At 39.0% G+C, this 12378-nt stretch overlaps 1 protein-coding gene across 15 annotated transcripts in view; it reads left to right on the forward strand.

Moving 5' to 3' along the window:
• The first annotated feature begins 1278 nt into the window (after nt 1-1278).
• LOC136442860 (rho guanine nucleotide exchange factor 10-like) overlaps nt 1279-12378 on the forward strand; it is a 38098-nt gene continuing 26998 nt past the window's right edge. For 12 of the 15 annotated variants that reach the window (XM_066439837.1, XM_066439840.1, XM_066439841.1 and 9 more), the window contains exons 1-4: nt 5796-5929; nt 6570-7885; nt 10826-10876; nt 12027-12209. In XM_066439837.1, coding sequence (XP_066295934.1) covers nt 5925-5929; nt 6570-7885; nt 10826-10876; nt 12027-12209 — 1555 coding nt within the window. In that variant the 5' untranslated portion in view covers nt 5796-5924. Of the gene's footprint in view, nt 1381-5795; nt 5930-6569; nt 7886-10825; nt 10877-12026; nt 12210-12378 lie in introns of those variants that run through there. The other 3 variants (XM_066439850.1, XM_066439851.1, XM_066439852.1) reach the window with 3 other exon arrangements.

Genomic DNA, 12378 nt, shown 5'->3' on the forward strand with positions numbered 1-12378 from the left:
CAATGTTTCGTTAACCCAAGGAGGTTTAATTAAAATCAAAGATTTCTAAACCTCATTGGTTTACCTGTCGGCTACCTTCCTCGGGGTTGGATTGAACTATTGATTCGCTAGCTAGATGAAACTATTTACAGTTGTGATCATTTTGTACTTTTAAGCAGAGTATTCTTCTCTGTTGAGATATGTTATATCAACTCCGTCGGCCAATACAGACCCTGGTTAAATCCTACTTCAAATCTTCCCTAAACAGCATCGGCTGTGGCTGAATAGTCCAATACGTACTATCTGTTGGCATAACTGAAAAAGAAGCTGTTCCCTTCTAGAAAGACGTACAAAACGATGCAAACATTGGCAAAATGATCTGGAGCCTGACGTCAAATAACAGTAACATTTCAACCTGTATACATAAACCAACGTGACAGTGGGGACATCTAGCTGTTGAAGTGATCATCGCAGTTCAGCATTTCGTGAACTTCACAAGATTACTGCAGTACTGACAGTGAGTAATAGAGGCCGCTTTTGATCCGTGCAACTGAAGTAAACTAGCTTCATGCATTTGATCAATCTCCAGAAGCAAGAACATTGACGTCAACTATCAGACACACCGATGGAATATTCGGCCATAAGTAACATTTCAGGACAAATGTACCACAGAAATTAAGCGCAAGCTACTAGCATTAACTTTTTGTTACATGATCTGTCCTCGAAGTTGCAAGGCTAAGGGCATCATACGGTTTTATCTGAGGTCAGAATAAGATTTTTCAACCTCCTTGGGTTTTTTTATGTACTAACGTCAGTATTTACCCGTAAATGTAAAGCGAACATATAAAATATTGTCCCGTTGCTTCCCAGCAAAATTTTTTATGTCTATTCTCCTTTATCTAAGACCCCAAAAGATGTTCTTGAAAAGGACATTACAATGTCCTTGGATCAAGGAGGTTTTATATGAAATCTCCTTGCTTGGATAGACAGAGGCTATTGACAGGCCTGAAAAATGTAAAATATGCATAACGATAGGAACAATAAATAAATTCGACACCTTTAATTGCGTGATAAAGTTTTTGCAGTACCCTACCGAATATATAATGTCCTTGCCGAATCATATCCTTGGGATAACGTTACTCAAAAGTAACGAATCTATAATTCCAGCTTGTAAATTTGCATGGTTGCCATGTCCAGAAAACCAGAGAAGACATCGAAAAACGTGAAAATAATGTTATTCATTTTTGAAAACTGATCCATTGATTGAAAAAGTAGACGAATTCTCAGTTGACAAAAGAAACGACGTGAAACAAAAGTTTGCCTTACTCATGTGACGTGTCGGGTCACATGACCTAACAAAGATGGCGGGCCTTTATCGTGCAAAGTAGTGCAGGAGTGTAAGTATGTCTTTTCACGGCTCTTTTGTCGCTCGAGTGTTGCGTAGTTGTTGATCTAAGAGTAAATTCTAGACGTGTGAGAAGATGCTGTGCAAGTCTGAGGCAAAGAAACTGTGGGTTTGACGGAATTTGTTGTGAAATCGGCGAAGTGTGCACGGTAGGGCCGGTTGTTCGACCACCACTGCAGTGCGCCTTGAACTATTTGTGTGTGGTCGGCTGTGCAGTAGTACCTACAGTTCGTCATAATCCTCAACAACTGGGTTTCTTTCCTCCCCCGGAAGATTTCTGAAGAATCAAGGAGACTTGTTTACTTAGCCAGTGCTCGAGTGTTTCTCAAATGTCGCAAATTTCTGTTGTAAAGCCATAATTAGAGGGGATAACATTAACAACAAACAATTAACAAACCGTGTCGGTGGTGGAAAAGGGTTTCTTCAAGGCCATATAAATATCCTGAAAAGTACTCATCAAGAAAGTTTACGCTTATGAAAAACGCATGTTGCATGTATTTGAATAATAGAAACGAAAGTACAGTCAGCAGTCTTAACTGCAATTTGCTCAAATCGTACATGTACCAAATAACTCATAAATCACCTTATTGTTGTTTCTGCATGGCAATTATAGCGAAGTAATTTGCATGGTTACTTACCTTAGGTGACAGTGATTTGATTTTCAAATGCTGTAACGTTAATCAATTTTGTTTCCAGGTTTTAATTTGTTTTTCTGTTGCCTTTGCTGTTTTACGACATGCATTATAGCCACAGTTTGTGTAATTTATATTTACACTTGCAGTTACACATCCTCAATTTCTTTTATGAAAGTAGGGAAAGAAACTTGAAATTGCTAAAAATATGCAAAAGATTTGATTATTTACAGGGTCATCATAGAAATCATAAGTATACTGGTTATAGCTAAGTTCCAGTCTGTAACATATTACATCATTCCAAATTTGGTTGCACAGTCTACACTAGATAGTGCTAAGATACAGTAATCGCTGGGAAAATAGTAGAAATCGGCCAAATAGACTGAATAGTATGCCAGGGGTAGTCCGCTATACAGTGAAGCTCAATAGGCGATCTATTGAGCTTCACTGTATAGCGGACTACCTCTGGCATACTATTCATTCTATTTGGCCGATTTCTACTATTTTCCCAGCGATTGCGCGGAGCCTGGTAGAGGCTAATTGCTAGAGATATCTTTTCGCTTTTGAAATTTTTCTGAAACGGCTTATAATTGTTTTCTGTTAATACTGAATCAATGTAAGTTGCACGTTTTTGTGGCCAAAGATGTGATTGTGAAGAAAAGGGTTCAATCATATTCACCTGCATTGAGTTGACAATGCACCTTGTACCTACACACACACCACAAAGAATTTGTAGGTAAAGCAACAGCATTTTCCATCATGGCCAAAACTAATGTTTATCTTAACTTGACCTTTAGACATTGGTGTTCGCACACTGGTATTTTTAAGCAGTTTATTTCATGTGGATGTTGTTTCGGAATACATCCACCACACAGTGAAACACACTGATATTATTATAGTGATAACAACAAACGAATAATGCTCATTATGTATGCCGACTGACTCCTACTTATTCCCTGGAGGGCTTCATTTGCATAAACTGCCCATACGACAAGTTAATTTTGAAGTAATTCAATTAAACAGGTTAATGAGATTGCAGCCTTTGTTTTAATAGGTTCATAAATGACCATGCAAAGTATTTCCAAAAAATAGGAGGATAACTTGTAGTCTGGTGTCATTTCTGTTTGAACAAACAACAAAACTGTATTTGGCATAAACAGCCAAGACCCATAACTTTAGAAATATTGCTTTCATATTTCCATACCTAACTATGAGTCCACTTGTGTGTTGATAACTGTTATCTTCTAAAAACCATTTCCATGTGTAAATCAACAACTAGGAGGATAATTATCAGTTGTTGGAATGAATGGCTAATGTGCAAATTCTCCAGAGAGTGAGTCACCAGGCCTTACTTATTGGCACCATGCCAGTGTAGTACATGTTCCAGCCTAGATCTGTCTTTCCTCACAAGCCTGGGCAGTGTCCTAGGGGCCTAGATATCTGGTAAACTCTGAGTTTCTGCCCTGCTACTGATCTGGTTCAGTAAGAAGTCAAAGGACTTTTCAAACAGATTGAAAGTTTCGAAAATATATTTGGAAAAAATTCAGTCCACAGGAACTAAATGGTGAAGGAAATGGTGACTGCATAGCAATGTGTTAAGAGTTTATACATGATACACAATGTAGAGGTGGCAAGGGAATATACATGTGTCTTTTTATGGCGCGCAAAGATTTTAAGCCACATTATGTCATTGGTGTAAAATGTCCCTCCCGAAAAAGTCAATGTCAAATCACTTGACCCAGGGGAATTTTTAGCCTGTCTGGGACAATTGCCCAATTGTAGCCTAGTATCAATGTAACACATGGTCCTCTTACTGTGGTTTATACAGTTACATGTCACTTGCTGGATTTGGGCATATCATACAATATATAAGTACAACAACATGTTGTATAGAGCTTGCTAATTTTCTTTTTAACTTTCACAATCATGCATGTATTTGCTTTTGGCTGACGTTTTTTCTTATGGATGATATGCATGTAACTTTGATTTATTTCAAAACTGTAACCTAAATATTTATATAATCTCTATTCCATATACATAAATATTTCAAAGGAAACTCAACAGGAAGCCCAGTAGGAGGGGAAGAGGACTAGATGGTCTGGTTTACATTCCTGTTATAGCTATCCCCAATTGAACCTTTGACCCCAAGTCTAGACGAGACCCAAACTATACATAGCAGTGCTATGAACTGCTAGTGCCTAAATTGGAAGTGGCATCGGGATGCCCATGTTTCGTAGGCCCACACTTGATTAATGAATATTGGTAGAAAATTGTAACATGGAAAAATTGTCCGAGGAGACATTGGAAAAAAAATTGAAAAATATTTTTGAAATACACACATCTACTCTCTAAATAGAATTAGAGCAAGCCCTGTTTTATTCACAAATTACATGACTTTTTCTATCAATGTTTGATGTCATTGATATAATGAAACAAGTGTTTTTTGCTGTAATTTTTGGCTGTATAGCTGTAATTTCACATCTGTGAATTTGCTTTCTTGTGGAATTTGTCACTGTGACTCACACCCTTTTCTATAATGTCAATATTGACTTTGTCACCATAAACTACAAGAACAACAGTGCAAGTATTTATCACCATATTCAGTTCCAACCAAATGTGACAATGCACTCATGGTATCTATCTATATATTGTGTGTCATATAGCTTCACACAAGTCATTAAAAAAAGTCAGCAGCACTATATACTTTTGTATCTCATATATTACAAGACTATTGACCCTAACGTGTACCAAGACGATCCATAAAGTCTCAAAGGAAATAGTACAATTAGTGTAAATGAAATAATACAATAGTTCAATTTGATTTGTTTTACCATGTCAAACATTGATATATTGTCTCTGTTGATGGCAAATTATGTTTGTCAATCATTCATTGGTCCCTATTGAATATTGATCCCTGATAAATTACATAAGCCTACAAGGAAAATAGTAAATACTTTGCCTGTCTAGACTTGAACTGTTGTGTTGATCACAGGAGATTTGGGACACTGATTCTGTTTGTGATGCATACTTGACAAAGTACATTTGACCTACAGTTACAAGGCCAGACTAGACAGTGTTGAACTAGGGAGTCCTGTTATGGCCTAGTTCTTGCATGTCCAATTGATTTGAGGGACAGGGTGGGGGGCAGGTTTAGAGGAGAGAGACAGTGGCTGCAGTGTATATACATGTAGTACCATATATAGATCGTTAGTTTTCATGGTGGTTTTATTTTCGAGGTTTCGTGACACTGCAAATGTGTGTTTTTGCGGAACAGTGTTGTTTCATCCACTAACTTTTTAAAAAAACACTGTGAAAACCTCCATTCCACTCCCACCGTGATGTTAGGTCCCGTGAAAATAAATAAATTTACGGTAGTAAGTCGATACGGTTACATTTATAAGGTGGATTATGAGGCCAAGTTCATATGGACAAAACCAGAAGAAATAGCCTTTCCTTGCATTTAATATCCTTTTCTATAAGGTGACACCAGTGTCAAGGTCATTTAGGACTCCTGTATCTTATTGACCTTGAGTCTTGACGCTGGGAGTAGTACTGTAAATAATCAAAGTCTTTCCATTGCTGCTTACAGTATTCAGCTGGATAATCTTGTTTCCCAAAAGAGAAAAATTCAAGCAGTTGAGCTTCTAATTGAATAAAGATGAAATAAATGGGACAACCCTATAGATGTCATTACGTACATGATGTACAATACAATGTAGATCTAAAGTTACAGAATGGATTCACTAATAACTAACACCTGTGACTTAAAATCAATGCAGTGTGCACACCTAAGGACTCATCCACCGTCCCTCCACAACTAGCAGGGACAGCTCTAGTCCTGAGCCACATCTGACACAGAAGCCAGAGATTCCTAGCTAATTTTGGCCAGTCGGGCCACACGTTCCACTATGGGGTAAATGTGTTTGGGATTTTGGTGGAGCATGTGTCCTTGCATGTGTTAGACTAGACAGTACAGTGAATGGTGAATCCTTCTCGCTCGGGGACTTCAAAGCACAGCGTGCATGGCTTGCATGTTCTTTCTTTTGATCTATGTAGAAGATAGATTTAACCACTTCAAGGTGATGGGAAAGAATTCCAAGGCTAAGATCTATACTGTGGTATACATATATGGTCTCAAACTATCTCCATCTGTGACCTTAGGAATAATCATTGCTTAAGGCAGAAATTTGATATAAATGCCTATTACTTTTCAACTTGATCAGGGGTGTTCCAAAAATGATTTTTTTTCAAGGGACTGAAAGCAACTGTAGAAAAGTTGCCTTCCTCCCCGTCTTAATTTTTTGGAACAATCCAGATCTCATAATTCATTTCATGATTCCATAGACTACAACTAAATGCTCTCTCTTTCTTTGCAGCTGCAATGTGTTATGCCATCTTATGATCTAAGTACATGTAAGAGCTTTCCGGTTTTAAGAGGTTCTAAAATGCTAAAGTAAAAATGTACCTTGAAAAAATTATGTCGTATAGTGCATGCATATGCATGTATGTGCCACCTACAAGTTGACGAGTTGACTTACGGTTTTATATTCCAGACAAGAGGGGTCTAAAGAGGAACAAGACTACCAACAGGTCCTAACGGATGACGATGAGTTGGGACAAGAGGTTGAGGGAACGTTTGACATCGACGTGAAACCGAGAACCTCCATTCCCAACATTCTCCTGGCAGGGAGTGCTGCAGACGAACCAGATGGCGAGGATGCTGCAGACATGAACAACGCGACCGCTGCGGAAAAAAGCGAGGAAACCGTGCTGAGGGCGGACGTGAAGAAGATACGAGTCATGCCGTCTGGAGAAGAGAAAAACGACGCCCAGGATTCGGCAAAGAAGCAAGATTTGGCAAAGAAGGAGGAAAAACAGTTAAAGTATGCTGAGGTGGACCTACCCCCTGGTAGCGATAAAAAGAAGGATGAGGACGATGTAACGGAATACACCGATGTTATTCCACATGGAGGGAAAGGGACAGGGACAGGCAAAGAGGAAACAGAAAATGCAAAGGCAAGCGTAAACGGTTCCTCGTACGAAAATGTAACACCCGTAGTAGAGGATAGTACAGGACAGAAGAGTAAGGAAGAGGGAGAGGGTAAAAAAGAGTCAAGTTCAAATGCTGCTGATGAAACAACGAAACAAAATGGAGATTCCAAAGGGGGGACAGAAGACGACGACAAAGTCAGTTACGAGGACGTGATTCCATCTAGTAGAGCTACGGAAGAAGCATATGACGACGTGTTACCCACGGGAAAGTCCGCCGACCACAAGCCTACCGAAGAGGTTTCAAAAGAAAGGACTGGGGAAGACGAACTGTACGAAAGTGAGTCTAAAAAACAAGCTACTTCGAAAGATATAGAAAAGGCAGCGTCAATAGATCCTGCGAAAAGTGGTAGGAAAGCGTCAGACAATGATGAAGAATGTGCGGCATTCTTCGATCCTTTAGAAGAGTTTGGGGACAACGATGTCCCTGCTGGTACAGCAGAGGATGCTGGGAACGGTAAGGCTGCCACGGAACAAGGTAAAAACCAAGGAGAGATTCCACCAAAGACGGAGGAAGCGAATCAAGTCCAAACGAATGAAAATCAGGAGGACACAAGTCAAGTGCATGACGTAATTCAAGATCAAAATCACGATCAGCATGACCCTAATCAGCAGTATGATCCGTCTTACTACGGGCAGTATGATGCGAATCAAGGTTATGATCATGGTTACTATAGTCAAGGCTTCTATGACGAGAACCAGCAGTATGATTACAGTCAGTACTATGGTACTGGGTATGATCAGGCTGATCAGACACAGCATGGACAGGGGTATGACTACACATACAATCAGCAGCACTGGCAGGAGGGACAGTATCCAGGTAAGGGGACATGTTTCCTACTTTTTAAACTGAAATATCGTGTCCGACTGATGAACAATAACATTTCTACCACTTCTCTTTTAGTTTTCTGCTCTGACAATCCTGGAATTTAGCAAGCAGGTTGGTTGGCTGGTTCCCCCAAAAAGATTGGGGAAAATATCATGCATTTGCTGGCAAATGCCAGCCCATTCATTTTTTTCATTCTTTGAAGCTGTTTAGGCCTGATAAGCTGCTGTGTAGGAGGAAGAGAATTTGAAGCATGTCACTGGGACAAGTACACCGATTGTGACACATGCTTCCATTGTAGATAGATAATGGGCCATTCACAATAAAAATGGAAGGCTCATCAGTTGGCTTGTTTTCCTCTATTTGAGATATATTAGCATCAGTAAATCAAGAAATTTCATTTTTATATTCCCCTTCCAGTGGGAAGGGGGATATACTGTTTTTGCTTGCCTGTTCTTCTTCTTCTTCTTTCTTCTTCTTTCTTCTTCTTCTGCCAAAAACCAAGTAGATGTGCGGTGGTAGGTCTACTAATGGTATTGCAGCAAGTTATATGTACCTTATGTTGAAATGTACGGATGTTATATTTGAGATGTAGGTACCTATAGGAAAGGTGAATACACCTGACAATAAATTATGCTAATGAGGACCTCATTTGCATAATTTATGCAAAAACTTGTATTGCGTTTACAGTAAAAGCTGCAGATGTCATATTTGAGATGTAGATAAATTTAGGAAAGGTAAACACACCTGACCATGAATTATGCTAATGATGACCTCATTTGCATAATTTATGCAGAAACTTGTATTTCCCTTACCGTAAAAGCTACAGATGTCATATTTGAGATGTAGGTATCTGTAGGAAAGGTGAACACACCTGGACATAAATTATGCTAATGAGGACATCATTTGCATAATTTATGCAAACACTTGTATTGCGTTTACAGTAAAAGCTGCAGATGCCATATTTCAGAAGTAGATACATTTAGGAAAGGTAAACACACCTGGCCATGAATTATGCTAATGAGGACCTCATTTGCATAATTTATGCAAAAACTTGTATTGCGTTTACAGTAAAAGCTGCATATGTCATATTTGAGAAGTAGATACATTTAGGAAAGGTAAACACACCTGACCATGAAATATGCTAATGAGGACCTCATTTGCATAATTTATGCAGAAACTTGTATTTCCCTTACCGTAAAAGCTACAGATGTCATATTTGAGATGTAGGTATCTGTAGGAAAGGTGAACATACCTGGACATAAATTATGCTAATGAGGCCCTCATTTGCATAATTTATGCAAAAACTTGTATTGCGTTTACAGTAAAAGCTGCAGATGCCATATTTGAGAAGTAGATACATTTAGGAAAGGTAAACACACCTGGCCATGAATTATGCTAATGAGGACCTCATTTGCATAATTATTGCAGAAACTTGTATTTCCCTTACCGTAAAAGCTACAGATGTCATATTTGAGATGTAGGTATATTTAGGAAAGGTGAACACACCTGGACATAAATTATGCTAATGAGGACCTCATTTGCATAATGTATGTATATCCCTTACCGTAAAGACTACGGATGGCTTATTTCAGATGTAGGTACCTTAAAGAGAGGTGAACACACCTGTACATACATTATGCTAATGCGGACCTCATTTGCATAATGTATGTATATCCCTTACCGTAAAGACTACGGATGGCATATTTCACATGTAGGTACCTTTAGGAGAGGTGAACACACCTGTACATAAATTATGCTAATGCGGACCTCATTTGCATAATTTATGCATAAACTTGTTTTTCCCTTACTGTAAAGGCTACGGATGAGATGCAGGTACCTTTAGGAAAGGTCAGAAAACCTGGCCATAAATTATGCTAATGAGTGCATTATGGATAATTTATGCATATCCCTAACCATAAAAGCTACGGATGTCATATTTGAGATGTAGGTACCTTTAGGAAAGGCCAAACACACCTGGCCATAAATTATGCTAATGCCGACCTCCTTTGCATAATTTATGCAGAAACTTCGTCATATCCTTACAGTCAATGCTAAGGATGTCATATTTGAGGTGTAGGTAATGGGAGGGGAATATTCTGCATTTTCCCGAAAATGTTGCCATTCTAGTTGCTCCTATTTTAACACTGGAGAAATCTGTCACTGTGTTAAAGCTTTACTGAGAAGACCTTGAAAGAGTTTACCAGTGTGCAATGACCCACTTTGACCCCTCCTGTCAGTATTATGTGAGATGTGTACAGAGAAAAGGTCGGATTTCCGTCTCTTCTAAGAGACTGTTGACTGTACATGCTACATGTCACGTATAATGGCCCTACTTGTTTGCGATGTACTTGTTTTCCAGTGTAAGAACTGCTGACTTTTCTTTGCAGGAAATTTCTCGTGGTTTACTTTTCATTATACATGTTCACGTACTTGTAATTGAAAGTAAATCTGAAAAATAGTTCACAAAATCCATGACTTTTCATTGTTAGGGAAAGATCATTGTATATGTATGGGGATACATGTATGGGTGAAGTACATACATGTATGTATTGAAATTTTGAGAGAAAAAAAAACAATTTGATTGATGGAAAGAAAAAACTTACATATAGCTCGTGATATAACCATATCGAAATGAGAAAAGAGATTGTTCAAAATGTGGTTGAATGTATTTGAAAAACTTCCATGATATTGGAATGTATCAGCTGTCTGTAATTTAAGTAATAGTATACAGTCTTTGTCAGGTTCAATTGACCAGTCAGTTGCTTCACATATGGACATGTACTTGACCTCAGAAACTGGTCAAATAAGTCATGAATTTGGTGCAGAATACGTTGTGGACAATGGCTAATAAATCTGCATGTCCCAAGGTCTAACCAGCCCCAAAAAGTGTTTGTCTCACGGAAAGTTTAAAGTTTGCTGTTTTTCTTACAGCTTACCAGTATGACCAAGGGGCAGGATGGGAACAGAACCAAACTTACGAAGGTGAGAGTGGTCACAGATGTACATTAACATTTATAGGGGGGCCTGTATGGGGGGACTACCGTTAAAGACTTAACGTTGAATTTAGACTTGCAGCGGCTATGTATTCTGCAGACTGACTTCGCTTTACGTTACATTCTGGTGCTATTATGCTTTACGTTGAATGCACAGATTATGCTCTACGTTAAATTTGGGCGGTCCAGCTACAAATTACGTGGAATTAAAACTGTTGGATAGTTCTTAATCTATGTTTTCGTGTAAGTGTCTATTTTGTATTTGAGAGAGATTTTGACGATAGTTAAAATTGTAATACATGTCCTGCAGTAGAATATCTAGTGGTATATCCCTAACCACTAGCAGCTGCACTACTGCTGAGTCCCCCCCCCCCTGCCCCTACACTACATGCTCCATTTGCAGAGCAGCCATCAGAGAAGTCCTGTTGTGTCTAGTAACAGTACAACTCCGCCCCCTGATGTCAAGGTCCCCCAGAATATTCCTCCCACCTCACTCCCAGTACAAGGAGCTGCTTGTTTCCTTCTGTAGTGTGGGCAGGATAAGTACTTCTCCATAAGCATGACAAACAGTTGCCTCAGATGTCAACAAACCCTACAGGCTGTCAGGAGCAGGAGCAGGGAGGGAAGATTGAACAGTTTATGGTTAGAGGACAGACTTATTGCTGAAAAACAACTTCACAGTGATCATGACCACAGTACATGTAGTTTTTAAGTGCCAGTAATTGTACCCCAGTTATTAATTTTTACTCCCCCATACCAAACATCAGGGCTTCTTTTTCTTGAAGAATACACTATTTGAAGTTTCTTCTTATGAATTCTGTTGAGGTGTTCTGGAAGGCATATCATTTACATGTACATAACAGCAATTCATGATCTTAAAAAAATCACAATGCAACTTGCAATTAATGCATGATTGTGCAATATAGTCAAAGCATAACCAAGGGCCATGATAAGATATTGTCTGGTTTCTCTGCATAATTCAAAACATAGCTACTCATAACCATCCCAGTCTATAGTATTTGAAACACGTGTTCTCCGTGCTATATTGGAATATAGTGTATCTTACTCTTTCCCTGACTTCAACATCAGTATTGAAGTGAAAGAGGCATTTCTAATTTGTTTTTGTCCATATTTTGCAGGTTTTGATCCATCGCATACCCAGCCACAGACAGCTAGTGATGATTCCTTCCCCCCACCCCCTCCCCCTCCTAATCTCCCCCTGCCTCCCCCACCCCCTGACAGCACCCTACCCCCACCCCCTCCTGATGAAGAAGAGGGGGAGGTCTATGATGATGTTGCTGAGGGGGGAGCATCTTCGGCAGGTGTGATCATCTTTGATTTATTATCTATTTATCTGTCCATCTATTCATAAATCCATTTGCTCCATCATTGACCCATTCATTCATTTAGAGAAGTGTTCTGTTGGATAGAAACCTTATACTTAAATAGATAAACTGTTATTGCCTGATTAATATTGTGACTATAAATTTT

Source organism: Branchiostoma lanceolatum, chromosome 10 (genome assembly GCF_035083965.1).
Source record: "Branchiostoma lanceolatum isolate klBraLanc5 chromosome 10, klBraLanc5.hap2, whole genome shotgun sequence".
Taxonomy (NCBI): Eukaryota; Metazoa; Chordata; class Leptocardii; order Amphioxiformes; family Branchiostomatidae; genus Branchiostoma; species Branchiostoma lanceolatum.